Below are 24,034 nucleotides of genomic sequence, written 5' to 3' on the forward strand. Positions count from 1 at the left end.
GGGAGACGTGTCTCGGCCGTTCGCTCTTAAAGGGGCCGGCGCTCTACCTCGCGGAGCCACCCGTCCCTGAAAGTCTGGAGGTTGAGAGTGAAGCTTGGGATTCAGGCGCATCCTCTGCGCTGTGGCGTGGGCCGCAGACGCCGAAGAACAGGGCAGTGGCCCAAGACCCCCCGCCTCAGGTGGCCGCGGCGGCTGCGGCGAAGCTTCTCCCAAGGGCCCCTCCGCGTTGCCGCGCGGGGTGATCGCGGCGCACCCCCTCGGCCTGGAGGCCGGCGATACCCCGCGCTTCCCCTCCGCAGCCCCGCCGGAGTCGACCGTCCGCACCCCACGGAAGCCCTGGCTGCGTCGCACCCCGGGGTGCCCCGCCTGCGCTGGGGGACCAGTCGTCGCCTTCTTTTCCGTGGGAAAGACGGCCTGCGGGCCGCGCCCTGGAGCCTCCTGCCCGCCGCGTCCGGGCTGCAGGAAGGCTCGCGCTGGCTGTGTCTGGCTACAGTACAGTCTCCCACGCTTGCGGACACGGAGGGGTCTCCTCCGCCGAACGGGGGACCCCAGGTGTCTGCTCGCTCAGCCAGGCGGAACTGCCCTCGCCTCCGTCGGCGCCTCGGTCCCCAGAAGCTAGAGGCAGCCTGGGGGGACCTTGGCCCGGCGCGTGGTTCCCTCTGAGAAGCGGAGCTAAAAGTAGCAACTCGCCCTCTAAATGAAGGACCCTATTTTTAGGACCGCTGCATCGAGCACCGAGGCCGGTGTGTCCGTAAGAGACGGTTTTAAGGCTAAGCCATCTCTTACGTAGACTTCCTACTTACCGGCGGAATCATTCCCATCCGACTCTGCCTTCTAACTCGAGCCTGCAGTGCAGCAGCTCGAAAAGGGGCAGAAACGTCTTCCTAAACAGATCCCCCAAGAGACCTCCATAGATGAACAGAATCTTGAATCCTCAGGACATGTTCCTCATGTTAAACTCCTGTGGCAACGAACTGTTTGTTTATGCCATAAAAAATCCAAAACTGGTCCAAGTTCACAGCCAGTGATTTTTCAGAACCCAAACGCGGCCTAGTTTTTCAGAGCTCAAATTCCTCTCTCTCCTTTGCCACATCAGCTTAAGGAGTTTCAGGAGCTGCCAGGATCAGATAGCAGCCAAAACTGCTTAATAATTCTCCGTTTTCAAGGTATGAAGTGTTACACAACCTTAATACGTATGGGACACTGGGTATTGAAATGACACGAGGTGATTGGTTGATTAAAATCAAAACAGAAGCATAAAACTTTTATCTTTAAAATTTCAAAGCCTCTTAAAACAATGGATGCCTCATTTAGAAACTTGTATTACTCAATAAACATTCTTCAGTGTGTCTGAACATTTTCAGGAGACTCCAGAGTCATTTTCTGCTTTTAGGATTTGTTTAAAAAAAAAAAAATCCCTTTGCCTCCACAAGTCAGTCTGTGCCCATATCCAATTTTCAATAGTTACCATTCCAAATATTAAAAACGTAGATTAGGTACAGAACGAATGAAATGGGAAAAGAAGAAAAATCTAAATTTTACCCATAACAAACACAGTAAAGCTTAACAAACTCAGTGCAAAATTCCACGCCTAATTTTTTTCACAGGATTAATAGTCATATAGAAACTTACCTCTTTCTTCAGATCTTTCAATTCCATTTCTGAAAAAGTTCATGTTAAAATTCCTCACATGTGAATAAATTTCTACTAAGCACCTCATATCCTTGAGAGAGACTTCAGATTCAAGTACATCCTGCACTCCTGTTTCCACACTGACTGTGATCCTGTTTTGACACTTATAAGGGCTGCTGCAGGTGGAGCTGTGACTACCAACCCTCAATCTGATTTCATGGACCACACTTCTTATTAACTACACAGACACACACACACACACACACACACACACACACACACACACACACACACACACACGCATATTCATGTTTTCTTAAATATACATATGACTACCTCTTGAAATCTACAATTTTAAAGAAAAACCCTGAATTTGATAACTGATAAAAACTAAATTAGGACCTGCTTTGAAGCAAATGAACAAATGCTGTTAGTGTTTGTGACCGCTGCTAGAAAATATCCAAGAACATTGGAAACATGCTAACTAGTAAACTTTGTTCAAAACCTAGAAACTGATTTCCTTATGAAGGAAGGGTCCCAACACTGTAACTAAGTACTAGTTACTCCCATTTAATAAAAGAGGCAATGTCACAGGCTTTAAGAGCGTATCCTTTGGCAGAAAACCAAAGGATAGTGATGCAAGAGTTGTTCTCATAACATATTGAATTAGGAACTACTTGTTGCATGTATATTCCATGAATAAATTAAAAATACAAGTGTTAGAACTTCTCAATTGTAAAATAAAGTAGATGAAAAGTAGCGCTGATTCCTATTACTTGAACAATGTAAAGAAAGTATATTCTATACAAAATCTACCTGAAGCTACCTGTGAATTGAAACAATTAGCTGAAACATTTAGGCAAAAAGAAAGGGAAACTCTTTCACCTAAATATAACTGGAAAATTGCTCAAATTTTCCATGTACTGCAACTATTCAAATCTATATTACGGTTGATTAAGAGAAGCACTCAGGTTGTTAGAATTCTAAATCAGGCAGGAACTCTTCTGAGCATTTAGTCCAAAGATTATGAACTTAAAAGCCCTGTAGGGGCCAAGCAGTTGAAAAAAATGTAGGGAATTGAAGAGACCATGTCTATGTAAGCAAACACTATTCGGCTTGAATTTCTTCTTACCATAAGAATGTTAGCTATATATTACAGTCTTCTAATTTTTTTTTTTGAGTTGGAGTCTCACTCCGTCACCCAGGCTGGAACGTAGTGGCACGTTCACAGCCACCCCAGCATCGACCTGCCGGGCTCGGCGATCCTTCCGCCTCAGCCTTCCAAGTAGCTGGAACTACAGGTGCACTACCACACCTGGCTAATTTTTTTATTTATTGTAGAAATGAGGTCTCCCCAAGTTGCCCGGGCTGGTCTTGAACCATGGACTCAGGCAATCCACTCGCCTCAGCCTCCCAAAGGGCTGGGATTTCAGGCTGAGCCACCGAGCCCGGCCATATGTATGTTATTAAAACAATTTTCACAAAACCTTAGTGGTGCTACTATCTAACTGGTTACTCTAGCTAGAAACCTGGTAACACTAATCTTCATTTTTAAAAAAATTTTCCTTGCTGCATTTATTCAGTCATTAAATTCAGCGATTCCATCTACAAAAGATTGAACCAATTTTTCCTTACAATCATGTTAACAACCACCATCAGATGTTAGGCTAGAGATTTTAAAATGTGGCTAGTGGACCAAATCTTACTCATAGAATGTTTTGTCTGAGTTGCAGTATTTTTTTTTTTAACTTTGTATATTTGCCAGCATTAAAGATTGGGAGATTTCACACCAAAAAAAAATCTAAATGTTCAGCTTTTCTTGAAAATCAGATCATCTGACAAAAGCAGGTTGAGGGCAAGTAGTAGTTATATCCTTAAGACAAGGTGTACAATCTCCAGTTGGCTACAATTCTCACCTTTACCCATGCTTCACTCATTTTATTTGGGTTTGTGAACCCTGATTTAGACTTTCACCTTTTTTCTCTAGAACTACTGCAATAGTTTCTTGACTAGGTATCTTGCCTCTGGTCTTTATCCTTTCAATCCTTCCTTATTTGACAGTGTTGACAGATAGACTTTGTAAATGAATTTTTTTCATTTTATCCCCTCATAAAATTCTTCAGTACAGCCCCATCATCTGCAAAGTAGAGTCGAACTCTATTGTAACATGCAAAGCTATTCTTGATTTAGTCTCTACATATATCTTCAGCCTTACCCTATGTTCAGTCAAACTAAATGGCTTATAGTACTCCAAAAATGCCTTGTTTTTGGAGTACTCCCACTTCAGTACTTTTAATAATGCTTTCTCCTTAACTTAGAAAACTCATCCTTTCTTTGTTTGGTGAACTTCTGCTTTTCCTTCAAAATCAACTCAAATAGGATCTTCTCCAGGACACCCTCCCAAGTTCCTCATTCCCACTCCCTCCACCCAACACTTCTAATCAATCTACTAGGCAGCTCCTGTATATCAGTAGCATACTGTGGCCATTATAGTACTGCATTATTGCTTTTCTTATCTATGTCCTCCAATTAGAGTGAGTGCCTTGAAGACAACCACTGTTAAATTTCATCTTACAGGCCAGGTGTGGTGTAATTCCAGCACTTTGGGAGGCCAAGATAGGAAGATTACCTGAGCCCAGGAATTTCACACCAACCTAGGCAACATAGCAGACCTCATCTCTATAAAAATTCAAAAAAAAAATATTAGCCAGGCGTGGTGGCATTTGCCTATAGTCCCACCTACTCCAGAGGCTGAAGTGAAAGGATGACTTGAGCCCAGGAGGTCAAGGCTGCAGTGAGCCATAAGCATGTTACTACACTCCAGCCTGGGTGACAAAGGGAGATTCTGACTCAAAAAAAAAAATTCATCTTACAATATATATGAGAAGATAGCCAGGCACAGTGGCTCATGCCTGTAATCCCAGCACTTTGAGAGGTGGAGGTGAGAGGAGCATGAGCCCAAGTGTTCAAGACCAGCCTGGGCAATATGGCAAGACTTCATCTCTACAATAAATTTTAAAAAATAGCTGGGCATGATGGTGCATGCCTGTAGTTTCAGCTTCTTGAAAGCCTGAGGTGACTGGATCACCTGAGCCCAGCAGGTCGAGGCTGCAGTGGCCATGAGCATGCCACTGCATTCCAACCTGGGTGATAAGAGTGAGAGACTCCAACTCAAAAAAAATTAAATTAAATTAAATTAAATTAATGAGAAGATAAAGGGACTTCTCAATTATTTCTATGATAGCAGTAGATTTTAAAAAAGGAATTAACATTTGTAAAAGGCCTCTTATGTGCCAAGTATTATAGCTGAATCATTTTGAAATATCTTATTTCATAATTTGATTTACATACAACAAATGAAAAAGTGAATAGAAAAGATATTAGTTGTTTTTGTACTCTCACTATACCATTTTGAGGTCATAGCTGTCATATGAATACTATTAATTTACTTAAGCCTCATTTTTAGTTCATTTCTTTATTTCTTTCATTTTTTAGAGGTGGGGTCTAGCTATATTACTCAGGCTGATCTCAAACTTCTGGACTTAAGGAGACTCCTGACATAGCCTCCCAAGTAGGTGGGACTATCAGTGTATGCCACCATACCCAGCTCTAGTTCATATTATTTCTGAGTTAACTTATTTAGTATAATTTTCCCTAATTGGAAAAAAAATATAGGTGGAGAGAAAAAAACATTGCGCAAGATCAACAAAGCTTAAGAAAAAGTATTTAAAAATCTTTAACAATATCCAATTTTCATATAGAGAGAAATCTTACATGTAACATTTCACAGAAAAAGAAATATAAACCTTATATAGGGAAGATATTTTGCAGCCACTCCTGTATTTAATAAAATAGGTAAAATTGTTGTAAAAGTTTTAAAAGACCAACTTACCCTTTCTGTAAGAATTACAATTGGTGAAAATGCAGAATTCATGAAATCATAAACATTAATTTGAAATAAATATTTCAGAATTTGAAACTTGGAAGCATCTTCTGTTGATTAATAAAGAAAAATATGTTAACACGTTATTTCATGTAACTTCTGAATTTAATTTCATCCTTAGTTGATGCATTAGAAAACAGAAAACCTGTTTCTTACCTTTTTGAGGAATATAATTTTGAGATGACAAAGAGTTATCAGTTGAAACCAGCTGACTACTTAGCAAGTTATTGTCCACAGATCTGTCCATATAGACCTGAGCAGACTCTTCAGTGTCTACTGATGGTCTTGATGTTTCATCATTATTTTTAGAAGATGAGGTTTTGAAATTTAATTCATCAATTCTCATAGATAATCCTATTTTAGAGACCATATCTACAAATAAATGAAGATACATTTATTTTTCAAATACTTGTTTTGTAGTGGGCTTTGTTTTCTAGGCAGGTCATTTTTTTGAACCTATGTGGTCATGTGGTCTTCATAAAACAACAAATACACTGAAACATTAATTATAGTCTATATCAGTTTTCATGTAATATTAGTTTCTATAATATTTCTGGTATAATTTATTATAATGAATTACCACAAATTTAGTGACTTAATACAAACTGCCTGGGTGTGGTGGCTCATGCCTGTAATCCCAGCATTTTAAGAGGCAGAGGCAAGGGGATTGCCTGAGTTCAGGGGTTCAAGACTAGCCTGGGGAACTTGGCAAGACCTTGTCTCTACAGTAAAAAAAAAAAAAAAAAATTAGCTGAGGCGTGGTGGCACACACCTTTTGTAGTTCTGGACATGATATTGTTTTGTTTTGCTATAGTCTCTCTTCTTTTCAATTATTGTCATCTGCTTTTTCACAAATATTATTTTAGGATCCAACAAGTTTAGAACAAGATCACTTTTTTTTAATTAGCCTTTGCCAAACTAAGTTCCCAACGTTTTTAGTCATAAAAAGCATCACACCTGCACCTTTCTAATTTGGAAAAGAGTTAGAATCTAAATATCTACATGCCAATTGAGGATGTCGATCAAATAGAGCTCATATTTTGAGAAAGAGTAAGACATTATAATTAGGTAATATAGTTCTGAAAATTCAGAAAAATCACCTGATTCTAATGAAAATGTGTTTTCTTCTCAGTTTGCAACCTTGTTGGCTTCTTCCTTTGAAAGGTTTTCTGTCACTCTAAGGCTTAATTGCTTTTGTATTATTAGTCAATATTTGCTGAGTTTCTATTCTGTCCATCATAGAAACATCAGGATGGAGAAGTGGAAAAGTCATATCACGTAATTCTTTAGCTAAATCCATGTGGTTTTAATAGTTGGAGTTACTAGACACCCGGACATCTAGATCTAAAAGAATCCTCTTAAACTCTGCTCTTTTCTTTTGCACTCTGATGAACTCTCAGAATTGAGAGACTTGAGGGAGAAATTAAAAACCTTTTGTCTTATTTTTGAGTTTCTTTATTACTTTAAAAAGTTAAAAAACAAAAACAAAAAAAACCCCTAGCCGGGCTCAGTGGCTCAGCCTGTAATCCCAGCGCTTTGGGAGGCTGAGGTGAGTGGATTGCCCAAGCCCGCGGGTTCGAGACCCACCTGGGCAACTTGGCAAGACCTCATCTCTACAATAAATCAAAAATTAACCGGGCGTGGTAGCGCACGCCTGTAGTTCCAGCTACTTGGAAAGCTGAGGCGGAAGGATCGCTGGAGCCCAGCAGGTCGAGGCTGCAGTGGCCAGGAGCGGCCACTGCACTCCTGTCTGGGTGACAGAGTGTGACTCCAACTCAAAAAAAACCAAAAACAAAAACCCTTATAATGGTTCTCCTTAGGAAAAACAAAACAAAGCAAAACTACAGATCTAGAATAAAATATAAAGTTCAAGACCATTTTGAATTATTGACGTTCCTCTTAGCCTAGGTTTAAAAAAAAAAAAATTCAAATATTATATTGGGAAGGTGTAAATGAGCTAAAGAGTGAATGTGGATGAATGAAAATCCTCATCTTCCAGAATAGGAAGTCAATAGACATCATCTAAAATAGATGAATCAAACCAGAACAATAGAAAAATTATATTTGCAAAACTAGAGATGAATACTAATATTTTGCTTTAAAAACAAAAAAAGAAAATTATTTTCTATGGACTAGAGATGGGAAAAAATAAATAAAAGGAAAAGAAATTGCTTTTGAAAAAAAGTCTTAATTTCTGTTTAAATTTTTAAATAGAAAGTATTATAATTTCGGGGAGACACCTCTTATCAACAAGGGTGCCTGAACGAAGCATATTTGTATACCTAACCCTTAACTGTACCCCACAATATCAAAATAAAAAATATTGATAATAAAAAATTAAGTATTATAATTTACATATAATACTTTGATAAAAATTAAAATTTATTGTAAATACCTTAAAATTTTCTTGGAACATCAATAGATCTTTAATCATTTTTCTCTTGTGATTTTATTTTATAATATTAAGATGTAAATTCAAAGTAAACCAGAAATTGATAAAAGAATAACTGTTATTGATTATTGAGTATTATGAAAAACAGGGATACTTGGACTTTTTCATTACTTACAAAAATAAAGTCTAGCCAGGCTCGGTGGCTCAGCCTGTAATCCCGCGCCTTTGGGAGGCTGAGGTGAGTGGATTGCCTGAGCCCGCGGGTTCAAGACCCGCCTGGGCAGTGAGACCTCATCTCTACAATAAATCAAAAAATCAGCCGGGCGTGATAGCGCATGCCTGTAAATCCAGCTACTTGGAAGGCTGAGGCGGAAGGATCGCCGGAGCCCAGCAGATCGAGGCTGCACTCCAGTCTGGGCGACTGAGTGAGACTCCAATTCAAAAAAATAAAATAAAATATAATAAAATAAATTCTATTTAAAAAGAAAATAAAGATATTTTATACCAACCTGACTCACTGTATCTGCTTTTCAACATCATAACTTTCATGTTATCTGTGGGATCATTTTCAGTTGAAAATTCTTCTGTTTCTTCATTTTCAATAACATTATTTTCATCCAGTATCTGTTTGGGAAATGGCAATTTTGTTTCCTTTGGAATATTCTGGAAGTTCCAAGGGTTGTCAAAATTATACAAAAACTTTTTCAAATATGGTAAAGTATCAGAATCATCTGCTTTCTCTAAGACTCGTTGCTTGTCTATTTGATCTTCTGCTTCCATAATTTGTACCATTTTTATTTCTTGTTCCTTTTCAGGGCCTAAATCATCCGCTGGAGGATGTTCGTGTTTATCTCCCTCACCACCATCTTCATTTTTTCTGTCATTTGATATAATTTTATCTTCATTGGCATATGCAAAGCCTAGCATACCAAAACCAAAATCAAACCAAGTTGGCTTAAGAATTGAGCTATCATTAGTGATTATGTCTTCTTTTTTTGTTAATATTTCTGTACATGGAACTGTGGCTTTTTCATCAGATAATATGGAATTTGGAACATCTTTTAGTGGCGGATTGCTTTCTTCAGACAATAATTCAAGCCCTGTATCCTCATCTCCAAAACCTAAATAACTTGTAAATCCACCACCAAACCAACCAGTGGGTTGAGGTTTGAGAATGTCTGACTCAGATGTTAGTTCAGACTGTTTCTTTGGCACTGAATCAAATTCTGACTCAGGTTCTTGCTTATGTTCTGTTCGGGGCTCGCCATTATTTAATTCCTCTTTGTAATTCTCATCTTCCACTGCTGATTTTCTGCTTTTAAATGACCTTTCTTGTGCAGGTTCAATAACTGGTTCAGAAACCTTGTCTACAGCTTGTTCTCTTCCCAATTCAAACCATCCTTTTACTTTAGGCACAGCTGAGGATGGTGGACCACGACCCACTTCTGGGATATGATCTCGTTCTACTCTTTCAGCTTCTACTTCTTCCCTGTCTTTTGATTCACTGGTACTACTGCTATCCTCTGGAGTCTCCAATGCTGGAAATTGGTCTTCAAACAAAGTACTTTCAGAAGTTGCAAAAAACCCAGGTTCTATCTGAAAATCACTTTCATATATGCCAGATATTTTATCTTGATCTTCTTCATATGGATATATATGTTCGCCATAATCGTTGTTTAACTCACTAGCTTCACTTTCAAATGTGTAGCTTACTCCAAGAAGACAAAGAAAGTCAGATTCCTAAAAGGAGAAAAAAATTATGACTGATGTAAATGTGTTAAAACTCCTTGTTTCTCCCTGAGTCATTCAAAATGAATGACTGTTATATTCCTAAGACCACACAACTAGCTCAACAGCGGAGCAAAATTAAAGTTAAATCTCCTAATCTCAAACAATTGCATCACAACTGACTTCTAGAGGTTAATAATATAGGGCATGGTGGCTCATGCCTGTAGTCTCAGCTATTTGAGGGCTGAGGGAGGAGAATCATTTGAGCCCAGAAGTTTGCACTATGATCACTCCACTGCACTTTAGTCTAGGTGACAGAGCAAGACCCCATTTCTAAATTAATTTTTAAAATAGAGGTTAATAATATAAACTTAAGTGAAAATAAAAATCATTTTGCATTATGGTCTGTTATTAATTATTGTTATTAAATAATTGAATGTTTTGACAAACAGACAATTAATGCTTTAAGTGTACTCTACAAACAAATTCTGATGAAAAGGCATGCATGTCCACAAAATCTTCTAATTCCAAGAGTATACTGAGTGGACACATGTATCTGTGAAGTAATTTGACATTTGAATGTGCCCCTTAAAAGCATGTGGTGAAAACCTAATCCCTAATGCAATGGTGTTGGGAGTGAGGCCTCATGAGCAATGATTAGACCATAAGGGCAGAGTAAATGGATTAATGCCATTATTTAGAGAGCAAGCTTATTATCACAGGTTTGGTTTCCTTATAAAAGGACCAGTTCAGCCCCCTTTTGCTCTCCCTCTCTCACCTTTCTCCTTCTAGCCTTCCACCATTGATGGTACAGCATGAAAGCCCTTGCCAGATGCTGGCACCTTGATACTGTACTTCCCACCTTTCAGAACCATGAGGTATAAATTTCTTTTCTGTAAATATCACCCAGTCTCTGGCATTCTGTTGTAGCAGCACAACATGGAGTAAGACAAACAGAATTTTCATAGCATATAGTTATAGCTCAGACAGAACAGAGACTCTAAAACCTGAAGACTTGGTTAAAAGGAGCACTAAACCACTTAGACTTTTTAAATGAAGATATTGCATATGACCAACGGACATGGGGATCTACTTCCTCATCTTACAGAACAACCAAATTATTAAGAATTAAAATGACAATTTTTTTTTAAGTTGGAGTCTCATTCTTGTCACCCAGGCTGGAGTGCAGTGGCACACTCACAGCCACCAAAGCCTCGGCCTGCTGGGCTTAGGCGATCCTACCGCCTCAGTCTTCCAAGTAGTTGGAACTATAGATGCACACCACCACACCTAGCTAGTTTTTGTGATATATTGTAGAGACAAGGTCTCACCAAGTTGTCCAGGCTGGTCTCAAACCCCTGGGACTCAGGCAATCCTCTCACCTCAGCCTCCCAAGGTGCTGGGATTACAGGCTGAACCACCATGCCCAGCCACAAATTTTTTTAATCTAAAGGTTAGAAATAGTAATATATGCTGCTCTTTGGATATTACCTTTATAAAATGAAAATAAAGTTTAGATTTTTAAACAGTAAACTTAAGAATTTCCATTTTATAGTATAGATTTGGCACTGCAAACTAGTAGGTAATTAAAAACAGACTCTGGAGCCAAACTTGTCAGTTCAACTCCTGACCCTCGCATCTGCTAGCTCTGTGACCTTGGTGAATTATATGACTTTTTATGCCTCGATCTCATCATCTGTAAGATTGGGACATTGGAGCTCAGAAAACAATACCTAAAATGAAGACCTCAGAAGCAAAAGTTTTTCTCTAAACTTCTCCTGATTTCATGTCTCTCAGTCCCACTTTTCCCTGAGGCTAGCCGTAGAAACTAGAATCCCTCTCCCCCATGGTGTATCATAAAAACAGAATCCCTTTTCCCCAGAAACAGCCATAAAAACCTAAAATTATTATTTGTTCTGTTATTATTATTATTAAAAAGAGAGACAGGATCTCACTATATTGCCCAGGCTGGTCAGGTGATCCTCCCTCCTCAGCCTCCCAAAGTACTGGGATTACAAACTTGAGCCTCTGCACCCAGCGATAAAACCTAAAATTATTACTCTATTTTTCCCTTGACTCTCTGTATGAAAACTGGCCATAAAGAAATTATGGACCTACCTTGTTTGACTATAAGTCATAAGATCTCCATTCCAGAGAGGGCCCTGCCCCATAACCAGAAGGAAGAAATTCATGCTCAGAGAGACCAAGAAAGCTTCTGGGTTTTCCCACTCAATCTAATAGCATTAGATCACATACTTTCTGTCCAATCATATTTCTATATGGCTATTCATACTTTGTTGAACCTAAACATAAAAATGGACAATTTTCCCTGTATCTTTGGGTCTTGATTCGAAGTTTCCTGTGTCATATAAAACTGTAATCAAGTATATTTGTATGCATAATATCTTACCAGTCTGCCTTTTGCCAGTTAATTCTGGGAAAACCTTCAGAGGAAACTTTCCCCCTTGACATGCTTAGGAATAATGTACTTTATAGGGTTACTGCAAGGGTTTGAGTCAAATGCTTAGATTAGTAACTGTGTCTAGTAAACAGGATCCTAGCCCAGCCCGAAGTTATACTACCTCAGATGCAGCCAGCAACATAGGGGAAAAAGCCCCAACCCTCTTTCCTCTGTCTATTCAGGACAACTCCAAAGGGCCAAACCACAGTTCAACTTCTCTGTCTGCTTTTTCTTTGGTTCCCTTACAGATGCTTTCCCCAAAAGTACTCCCCAGTCAACTTCTTGGATACAAAAATTCATCTCAGTGTCTGTTTCCCAGAGAACTTGACATAAGAATTTGTAGTATTTGTATGCTTACTATGTGCCTGGCACCGTGTTAGGTGCTGGGATCCTATGGTAAACAATAGAAAATAACTAATTGTTGGCAACCCCTTTGGGTCCCCTCCCAATGTGGGAGCTTTTCTGTCCTGTCAATAAATCCTACTTTTAAAAAAAAAGAAAAGAAAGAACTAATTGTTAAGTTGCAATGAATGCTATGGAGGAAATAAACAGGAAGTTATGATTAAGAAGCAATAATCCCTTTAGAATCACCATGAAAGGCCTCTTGGAGGCATTGATTTTTATTTTTAATTTGCAAACTCATCATACCTGTTTTTCACCTTTATTGACATATAATTGGTATACAAAACTTGCATATAATGAACATATATAATTTGGTGAGTTTGAACAAATGTACACATTTGCATCACCATTACCACAATTTAGGTAATAAATATATTCATTGCTTCCTAAAATTTCCTAGGAGGCTCTGATATTTAAGCTATGACCTAAAGGATAAGAAGGAACTAGTGAAGAACTTGGGGAAAGCATTCCAGCCAGATGAGCCCACTTGGGTTCCTGGGCTGGGAGAGAGGTTGGTGTGTTCTAAGAACAGTAAAAATGCCAGTTCTGCTGGGAGCATGGTGAGTGAGGGGAGAGTGGCACGAGTTAGGGCCTGCAAGGGGTGCAGAAGCAGATCGTGTGGACCTGTGAGGCCAGGGTGAGGAGTCCAGGCCTTATTCCAGGTCCGGTGAAAAGCTTTAACCAAAGTGAAAAGCTTTAACCAAAGGGATGACATAGTCTGATTTTTTGTTTTTACAAGATTGGTTGTTGTTTGAGGAATGGATTGGAAGAGGGCAAAAGTAGTGGCAAGAAGAACAGCTCGAAGACTATTGTATTCTAATCAAGGGATGGAGTCGGGTGCAATGGTGTGCACTTATAGTTTCAGCTACCCAGGAGGTTGAGGTGGGAGGATTGCTTGAGCCTAGGAGTAGGCTGCCCACTGTGATCCCACCACTGCACTACAGCCAGTGATGATACTGCCTTGGATTAGGGCTGTGGTGAGTGTAGCAATGAAGAGAGGACAATATATTCCAGATAAATTTTAGAGATGTAATTTGACAGGACCAAATGATTATACAGCAAATAGACAGCTAATCCCAGAGTTTGTGATGGAAAAGTGCCAGAAAATAGGCAGTTTGTTTAACTAGGCAGACTCAATTCACACTGACCTCATTTAAGGCAAATTGGCCTAACCTGGAATCTGAATTAAATTGGCTAATCAAGTTTATATGTTGAAAGGTCACCTTCTGATTCCATTTCTTATTATCAAGCCCAACATTATCAAGCTCATTAAAAACTCCAATAGAGATTGCACAGATTGGAGACCCAGGAAGTATGGTGGAAAATAAACTTTGGTCCTAGTAGGTCAATAGTACAAGTAATAATATCTAACACTTACACAGCACTTACTAAGCACTGTTCTATATTCTTTACATATATTCATGTATTCGTCAATAAACTTAAGGTAGCACTTTCTTATACTCAGCACCCTCACTTTATAGATAATGAAACTGAAGCATAACTGGCCACATAGCTAATAAGTTGTTTAGTTGGACTTTGAACTCAGTCCATCTCCAGAGTCCGTGCTCTTAAGCACTACATTCTACAGCCTATCTGTTAATTGTTTAGAAAGCAAAATCTTTGACTGTCATCAACTTTATCTTACTTAATTTTATTCCTAAAGTAAGTTCTCAGGTCAACTATTTTATGCATTCACAATACAAAGTACATAACCAATGGGCATTTATACTGAGGAAAACTGTGTTAATTGAAAGTTAAATTCAATTCATAACTGAGAACGAGTTTCGTTTACTCACTTTAGTTGGTATTTGAACTTCCTCAGAGATGAACACTTCTTCAATCTGGACTGCATCTCTGGGAAAATATCCAAAGTCCTTTCCTTTCTATCCAAATGAAAAACAAAGATTATCAAGGAAGAATGATCAAAGTAATAATAACTATTGAACCTAATTTTGCCCCATGCCCTTGACTTTTGTCTACTGCAAATCACAAATATTAATTGACTATCAATTTCCATTTAAAAGAAAGTGAGTGACATCATATTCTTTGGTTATTCAAAGAACAACATTAATTTAAGGGAACAAAGAGTCAAACTATAAAATGCCACAGTTGCAAACTTCAGAAGAAAAACCGTTCCACCTACTCATTTTCTTCCTTTTTCTGTTCTTTAATAACCTTCCTTGTCCAGGTGGACCACAGATTTTCATCAGTAGATCTAGGCTGTCTAAAGGCAAGGTAGTGGGGACAGCAGCCAAGCTAAAGGAAAGTATGATATTAATATATTTTGGTGTTTTTAGGATGTTAAAATCAGGTAAGAGGCTTAAACTCTGACGGGCCACAGATGGATTCATTAAGATAGTAAAGTCCATCAATCCTCCAGGGAGAATTTGGTTCCATTCCACTGTTCTGGGACTACCGTGGTAACAGAGATCTTCTTAACCCAGTTCAAGGACGTGCAGGCTGAAAGAGTGAAGGCGGCACAACCATTCTCAGCCCATTTTCTATCCCTGTTAAAGTTTAAAGAACTATTTATCTTGGTCTTCTGATCCAACACCATTATACCTCAACTATAATTCACCCAGCTCTCCAGTAGCTACAACTGTTTGGAAACTGACAGACTATGGATCCATAGGGTGATTCCTTAAACAGCTACTTGCATGGACTAAACACCAAATGCACAAAACTAAATGTGCCTGAAACTTTAACCTGGCTCCACACATTAAACACTGCTTTTGTGTGGAACGATTGTTTCACACCTGCTAAACAAGAAAAAATGCTTTCTAGGCTGGGTACAATGGCTCACACCTGTAATCTCAGCACTTTGGGAGGCCAGGGTGGAAGAACTACTTGAGCCTGGGAGTTCGAGACCAGCCTGGACAACGTAGCAAGACTTAGTCTTTAAAAAAAAAAAAAAAGTCTTTTTTTTTTTTTTTAATGACACCTACCGCATCATTTTTTTCTTACAGCTGCATTGGATGCTGCCAATGCATTCAAGATATAGATGGGTTGTTTGGTTTTTTTTTTAATAGAGAAAGGATCTCACTCTGTCACCCAGGCTGGTCTACAGTGACACAATTATACCTCACTGTAACCTCAAACTCCTGGAAGTGAACCTTCCTCTCCTGTCTCCAAAATGACCTCCGAATTCTAGTGCTAGAATTATAGGTATAAACCATACACCTGGCCTTAGACTGGCATTTTTAAAGTACCCTAAGCAGTAAGGAAAGTTGGTAGCTTCAGAGGCCAAACTATTCCAGTCAGTGACAATCAGAGTTCAGTCATATAATCCCAATGGTAGAAGCAGGATTTCAAATAGAATCTGCTCCTTCAAACAGTGACCACAAAGCTATACAAGGAGTGAGCTGATGCATATGTAACACAGAAATGATGTATGTATCATTATGGTCATGCTTGTTCAGGTTGGAAGCAAAATTACTTATCATAGCATCTTTTCATTATAAACCATAATGATGTAATCAAAGAAAGTTTTTTACAGTAGAAAACATTAATCATTAATTTTCCTATGTTATATATGCAGAGATGATTCAGGCCTCTAGGAATTTCTGTGTACTAGTACTTTGGGCCAAATAAAAGGTTCTCCCAGTTGTTATTCTTTTCCATGAAAAATTTGTATGCCTAGATTCCCTAGGCTACCAACTTGTCTGCGGATCTATTCAAAAACAACTCGTTTATTTGCTCAGAAAAATGTCTTTTAATCAAATTAACTAAAACATTGCAGTCTTTCCAAAAATTGACTAATGGTAGCACCAAGAGATAACTGGGGTTGCATAGCCATCTCATAATCTTCCTCAGCACTCCAAATAAATATAAGATCTAAGTTTAAAAACTAAGCATGCTATGTAAAAATAATTTAAAGGCATTCTCTTAGCCCTCTGTCCCAACCATACTGCCTTCCCAAAAGCCTCTTTTATAGAAATTTTGAAACCACCATTGAACATGACCAATTTTTTAAAAATACTGTAAGGGTTTTTAATATTTATATAATATTTTGAAATTGTTAAAATTCCTTTAAAGATGAAAAGCAGGTATCCTTATGCAAGTTGGTCATTTCTCCATTCCGTTTTTAAAACTAGATACTTACACTTCCTGCCCACAGATCTTCCCTTTCTCCTGCAAGTTTAACATAAACAGATATCTCTTCTCCCTTAGTGAAGTTCAGGTATCGGCAGTCAGGTCCTCCGTAATCTCTTACAGCTGAGACTCTGCTAATTAAAGCTGAGTAAATATGTAAAGAAAAACATACATACTTTAAATTAAAATGTTAGTTCTCCTCCTTTCATCTTGTCCTCCTCCGATCCATTCTGTTTAATTCCAAGTGCTTATTTCTTATTATTATTTTTGGCCTCAAAAACCTACATAGACTTCTTATTGCACACAGAATCAAGTCTAAGCTCTTGGGCCTGGTACCCATCCAAGGCTGTCCATAACTTGGGGCCCTTTCCCTACTTAAAAGGACCTCCTTCTATTCCTTTACACAAACTCAGGGCTACAGTCAAGTTTGTTTATCCATCGTCCCTGAGATACCTATAGGGTATCTCATCATCTTCTCCAACCTATAGGGAAGGAAAAGATCATCAGTTTTCTTCTTGACACCTACTAAATTTCAGGCATTGTAATAAGAGCTTTCATATTTTTATTTTATTAAATCATCAAAATAGATCTATGAGGTAGATAATTTCATCTCAGTCTAACAAATTAGGCTTTAGCTAAGGCTCAGAGAGTTGGTTACACAACTCTGACAGAGCCTGATTTTCAATGGCTTTTTCCACTGCTACATCCCCTTATTGTGTTTCTTTCTGCTCTTTCTAAAGCCTAGAAACCCTCTGCCTCTGTTTATGTTCAACTCATGCCCTACTTCCTTATGAGACATCCCTGATCATTCTAGCCTACTCTGACTGCCGCTTCTCTGAACTTCAGTATTACCTATTGTACTTACTACATTGTATCACTATTTACTGTTGCATATTGAGCTATTTCATCATCATTATTTATTAAAATAAAAATTCCTGGAAGGCAAGAAATTTATCCTACGTTTCATTTGATTCCTCTTAGGTACATAGCACCTACCCTCCAAATTCAGAATGTAGTAGCCCTCAATAACTATGAATGAATTATAGCCACATATGCTAGAGTCAGTCCTTCAACACACGAAAAAATAAACGCATTAACTGTTACAATTATACTAACATAAATAAAACATTTTATTAAGTCATGCAATTAGAGCTAAAATACATTATAAATTACTATAAATTTGAATGTTCCTGGCTTTTGTGTTCTGTGTCTGGCCCTAAGAATACTATAATGAAGTTGTAATGTAAAGAGGAAAATATTATTATAATCATAAAACATCATCTAGTAAACTTCTTTATATATTAAATTACATATCCATACTTCTCTATGCAAATTCACAGAAAAAAATAAAATAAAATAAATTGTATATCCAAAGGTTAAGGAAAATGTTTACTCTTAAAATTGTTACTTATAAAATATTTATGTTTTTATCAATAATATTTTGCATTTTTAATTTTCATGTTGCAAATTGGAAATAATTCTCGCATCCTAGAAAGACAGAATTTATTTAAAGTAACTCTAATATATATTTTTGTTTGTTCGTTTTAATTTTTATTTTAAAGATGTGGGATACAATTCAGGGTTAGGTACACAAATGTTCATTATGCAGGTACCCTTGTTGATGAGGTATGCCCCGCCTCCCCGGCAGTTTCCCTCAGCTGTTAATCCCACCCCCTCCCCTGACAGTTTTCCACCACTGTCAATCCCTTTCTTATAGTATTATGATAATTGTTCAAGGTCCACTTATGGTAACTCTAATATATTGAGTTGCAATTTATTTTGTACCACAATGTTAATAACAGAAAATAAATTAAGTTCTTAAACAATGGAATGAAAATTAATTTCTCTTAATAGTAGAAGGTTTTATATTCACTAAGTAAAATTTATGTCCTAATACTGATTTCAGTATTTCTACATAATCAAATGATTAACATTTGATACAGTTTAGGCAGAGTAAATGATGATAGTTTGAAATATAAACATTTTTTAGAAAACTCAGGAGAATTAGAAAGTTCTGATTGTGAAATAGAAACTAAAAAGTAGAACTTCATAAATAAAAAACTATCAAGTGATCTGATATCTTTTTTTATGAATCAATTACATTTATCTTTTAAAATAGTAAAAGGGATGATTAATTCATTTTTGAGGTATGGATTAATATCATTACAACTTCTGTTATATTTCTATATCAGGTTGATCTTTGCCCTTTGTATATTTATATTAAACGCTATCACAAAATGCTTTACTTTTAGCATTTTTTTATACCAAGTTTTACTTTATAATTCAAATATTTCTCAATAATATTAATGTTTTTGTCATGCATGTCCACGATAACATTTCATGTCATTTCAAAGTTTCAATTTAAGAGAAGAAGAAAAAAGCCAACTTACTTTCACATTCCAAGTCACCACATTTTTTAAGATCTGCCAGCAGTTTTGTACCCTCCAGACACTTTGTCAGAGTAAAAACCAAAAGAAGGATTCTGTGAACTCCAGTCTCCACCATGCTGAAAGAAGCAACCAGGAATCCCAAACAAGTATTAAACCAATTGTTCAAGTTCTAGATAAGCCAACCCAAACAGAAAATATCCTATTCTCTCCACTAAATATAAGAGAAAAAGTTTGGGGTTTTAAAGATCCTTTGATAACTACATTTTTCTATTGGTGTGTAGGCCTAACTTGAGGGACACTCTCTGTTCTCAGTCTGCAGTGTCAAGTATTCAGATAATACGTTAAGGTTTAATCATTAACAGGGATTTGTAGTCAGATTTATAAAGGAAACCCATGTAAAACTGTGTCACTTAAAGGTATCATGCGTTCATCAGACCAGTTCTTTGCTAGGCCTTCAAAAACAGGTAGTTAAGCTCTATTAAAATCTTCAGGTAAATCAGTCGGCAAGTACAAACTGAGTATTTGCCACATACAAATACCAGCTTTAAAGGAGAATGTTTCAAATTCCTGGTTCCAAGTATCCTCCATCTCAGTCTCCCAAAGTGCTGGGATTACAGGCATGAGCCACTGCACTCAGCCTTCAATGGAAAGTGTATATAGTTGTACATAGAAACAGTAATAACTTATGTTAGATGCATGGCTTTGAAATATCATGATAAAAATTATTTTTTTACATATTCCATTTTCATATTTTAAAACTCTTAGCCAGGCATGGTGACAAGTACCTGTAGTTCCAGCTACTTGGAAGGCTGAGGTGGAAGGATCACCTGAGTCCAGCAGGTTGAGGCTGCGGTGCCGTGAGTCTGCCACTGCACTCCAGCCTAGGTGACAGTGAGACTCCAACTAGAAAAAACCAAAAAAACAAAAACTCTGTATTGTTTTTATGAAGTTAAAAAGTATTGTATTTAGGTTAAAATGTAGTAAGTACTTACTATGTTCCAGGTATTGTTTTAAGTACTTAAATATATGATCTGATTTAACCCTCACACCAACTCTCTGAGGAAGATAACAATATCCTCCCTATTTTTGCGTATGAGGAAACTAAGAAATGGGTTAAAATCACTTATCCAACGTCACACAGTGAGTGAAGAAATTTAAACTTGGGCACCGTGACACTTCATACTTGTAGCCACTGAGTTTTATCGAGGATCAAGTCACTGCCATGGAAAGATGTCTACTTCATCTACAACAATACTACTCCAGAAACAGCAGGTAGAGTATTACTCCACCTATTTAAAATTATATGTGTATTTCTATAAGAGGAAATAGAATTGGAGAAAGATATCTGAAAAAAAGCTCCCCCATATGGTGAGAGTATATTGTGTGATTTCAAGTGATATTCACTTTCTTTGTGGTCTTCTATATAGTTTTGCTTTCTTTTTTAAAATCAGTGAGCATATATCATTTTAAAATAAAATAAAGCTATGAAAATCCAATCATTTGAACATTACTGTCACTCAAAAGGATCAGAGTCTCATATTAGGAATTTTTGCGTAAAACACTAGATCTTAGTAGATTTTCAAAAACCATGTTGTCCTATTGCAGTCTTGGGAAAATATTTGTCTAAGCCCTTCTTTGTTTTATCTTTTCAGTGTATTTGGGCACACGGTCTGCTAAATCTTAGTTCAGAACCCAGCGCTTGCCTGACACCACACCTCCCTCTAGTGCTTGACACAAATAAGACAAATACCTAGCATCTGAGCAAGCGAACATGAAGGCCTTTTGCTTTGAAGGTCCCAAAAAAGGAAGTTTCTTGGTTTGTTTGCTTGTTTTCCAAAAACAATTATTAGTAGGAAGCCAGCTCTCTCAGAGCTAAGATTTTTACGTCCTTCAAGTCTCCAATAGAGCATGTATCGGAGTATCATTTGGTTTGCAACAGAACACTACATAATTGTATACACACAAAAAGGCATAGTTAGTTTCTTCAATACCTTTGCGAATCCATAAGCTTATTTGTCAAAGACATTTAAAGAAGAATAAGTTCTTCAGTTTCAAAGTTTGACCCAGGGTTATTTGCATAATTTATATTACCAAATCCAACATTAAATCAAGAACATCTAGTAATTAATGTATTTTAACTATCTTGGTTTTGTATTCAATATTAAAGAATTATAGATACATTCAGAATAAATTAATTTAATCACGATCTAAGTTAAGAATGACAAGACCCCAGCAGAATTTAAATTTGTTTCTTGATTAGCTTGAAAGAGACTTGAATTGAGAAAATTCTTGCCTAAGATACCTGCCTGGAGAGATTTGCTCCTACTAGAAATGCTCCCACACTCTTGCTACTTAATGCACACAGATGATCTCATCTCATGTTTAGATCGTTATTTAAATATAATTTAACAAGATATCTGAAAATGTGGTAGCACAATGTTGATTAACCATTTCTAACAGAGCCAGGAGAGGAGATAGTACATGAAGGGGACAGAGGATCTGGTTAAAGGAAACCAAATGGTAACTTTCACTATAAAAAATGGTTATATTAACTTAGCCAGATATTGTCCAATTGCTGATGCCTTTTGCAGATTAAACACATCAATATTCATTAGATATAATACTAATATTGAGGAAGGAGTCATGGTAACACAACTCAGCCAGGAATATGAATTTGGAAGGTCAATAGCATCCTTCACAAACCATACAGGAAGTAACAGTACCTACTGCATAAAGTTAAAAAATGAATCATCAAAGCTGCACATATTCAGTATCTTAGAGATAAAATCACAAAGCAACACTTTCCGAAAATATAAGGACAAGGCCGGGTGCAGTGGCTCACACCTATAATCCCAGCACTTTGGGAGGCCGAGGTGAGAGGATTGCCTGAGCCAACGGGTTCGAGACCAGCCTGGGCAACTTGGTGAGACATCATCTCTACAATAAATCAAAAAATTAGCCAGGTGTGGTGGCGCGTGCCTGTAGTTCCAGCTACTTGGAAGGCTGAGGTAGAAGGATCACCTGAGCCCAGCAGGTCAAGGCTGTGGTGGCCTGGAGTGTGCCACTGCCCTCCAACCTGGGTGACAGAGTGAGACTCCTACGCAAAAAAAAAAAAAGAAAAGAAAATATAAGAACAGAATCATAATCGCTGCACTTTACGGCTTGATGATGTTATTTCTGATACTATATAGTACTAGCTTCTCTTAGTACCTCAAATTTTCTCATATGAGAACACACTTCCTTCAACCATCTGTCTGTTACTCTGGCAATTTATAAGATAGAGAAATTTAATTAGAAAGTACTTGGGATAACCGGAACTGATTAAGTTTGGGACATTTTACTAGGAATGAGGCACAAAGACAGAACCTTTGGAGTCAGTTCCCATGATGGAACTGTCAATGAGAGACAAGGCCCAAGAGAGAATGAAATTCAAACCAGTACAGAAGACATGAAGATGGTCTCCCACATTCCCTCTGCAAGGTAGGACTTTCTGTCCAGCTACAGGGAGTACAGTTAGCAGACTGCCTCCACTGACAGCTACATCTGAGTCTGCCCCAGCTGCAATATCACGCCTTCCTAGGTGATCTAGTGAATCTAGTGAATAAATAACAAGAGAGTAAAAGGCAGAGTCATTTCAGTCTAATGTGGAACAACCTGAAGACATTTCTCATCCAGAGCTTCCTGTTAGGTTGACTGAGGCTGAATGGGGCCTGCACTGCAGTTTGGCCTCCACCTCTGCCCAATCCTGCCATCTCACCCTTCCTTTCATAGGGGTTGATCCCTTGAATCCCAAATGCCATCTCAGCATCTGCTTCTGGAGGACCCAACCTCAGAAACTGGTAATCCACAGGCACAAAAAGAGGAGATGGCAGAACATGCGTATGTTCATCTATCATTTGAGCTGTCTATCACTTCATGGTTCCTCTCATGTTTTTTATTTTTGTGTTGCTGAAGGCCACGTTGTAATTCTACCCACTTTTTTTTCATTGTCTCTATCAGTAAAAGTTCTATACCAGGAAGCAGATGGACATTCAGTTTTGAGGGGATGGCACTCCTCAATGATTGAGAAGAATTTAATGAAAGGACTATTTACAAAGGTGTGGGCAGGGTTAAGGGAAACCCACACAATAAGTAACATCCCAAGGCATGAAGGAGTGGTAACCCCTGCCTGGAGAGAACTGTAGAAGAGAGCTGCCCAACAGGAGCTTGAAATCTTCAGTAAAGGAACACAGTCAAGAGAACCTCACTCTACTCTTACCTTCTTAATCTCCAGATGGTGCCTTCCAATGACCAAACCCTGTCAAATGCCAGCAAATGAAAGAACCTATGAAGCAGTCCTCAGAGTCTATGCTCCGAGGATAGAGAGCAGAATGGCAAAGAGTGAAGAGTGGATTAGGAGGAGTAAAAACAAAAAAGAGAGAACACCACCACACACAGTCAACGTTCCTTTACTAGGTGTTTTGCAACAATAGCATGCAATATTCTGTACATCCAAGATGATATGTGTGTGACAATTGCTGATCAGAGAACCAAATCGATTAGTCTCATCAATAGTTAGGAAAGAAAAACTAATGTTTGTTGAGTGCCAACTTTGAGCCGGTGAGCTTAATATTTCACATACAAATCTCATCTTCCAGGATAGGTGTTATTTGTTGACTTTCCATGATGTGGTCAGGCATTCTTCTAGGGATTGGAGATACAAGAGTGAACAGGACAAAGTCCCTGCTCTCATGGACCTTGCATGCTAATGAAGGGAGACAGGCAAGAGCAAGTACACAAATGAACAAGATAACTTCAAGTAGTGATAAGTTATTATGGAGAAAAATGTCTACTTAGATAAGGTTGTCAGGGAAGACATTGCTGGAGAGTGACATCTGAGTTAAGATGGGGGAGTGGGGAGACAGAATATTCTGTGCAGAGGGAAGAATTAATGAGGTCATGCTTCACTGCCTGACACTTCACTGCCCCATATTTAAAGGAAAAATGAAGGAGGC

The 24,034-nt window shown here is 38.0% G+C and overlaps 2 protein-coding genes across 2 annotated transcripts in view; both read right to left on the reverse strand.

Annotated features, from left to right (window-relative positions):
* Positions 1-1,791, reverse strand: part of MIA2 (melanoma inhibitory activity 2) — a 75,775-nt gene extending 73,984 nt beyond the window's left edge. Inside the window, exon 1 of the mRNA XM_008063508.2 lies at positions 1,633-1,791. Within this exon, the coding sequence (XP_008061699.1) occupies positions 1,633-1,659 (27 nt within the window). The 5' untranslated portion in view covers positions 1,660-1,791. The remainder of the gene's footprint in view (positions 1-1,632) is intronic.
* Positions 1,792-5,350: 3,559 nt separating this feature from the next.
* Positions 5,351-19,355, reverse strand: LOC103265861 (melanoma inhibitory activity protein 2). Its single transcript, XM_008063513.2, has 6 exons — positions 19,041-19,355; positions 16,661-16,794; positions 14,355-14,441; positions 8,477-9,707; positions 5,732-5,947; positions 5,351-5,625 (listed from the first exon to the last, which is right to left on the reverse strand). The coding sequence occupies exons 1-6, from the start codon at positions 19,153-19,155 to the stop codon at positions 5,417-5,419; spliced, it is 1,992 nt and encodes a 663-aa protein (XP_008061704.1). The 5' UTR covers positions 19,156-19,355; the 3' UTR covers positions 5,351-5,416.
* Positions 19,356-24,034: the final 4,679 nt, after the last annotated feature.

This window comes from Carlito syrichta, unplaced genomic scaffold, assembly GCF_000164805.1.
Source record: "Carlito syrichta isolate Samal-C Ts95f unplaced genomic scaffold, Tarsius_syrichta-2.0.1 Scaffold306891, whole genome shotgun sequence".
Classification (NCBI taxonomy): Eukaryota; Metazoa; Chordata; class Mammalia; order Primates; family Tarsiidae; genus Carlito; species Carlito syrichta.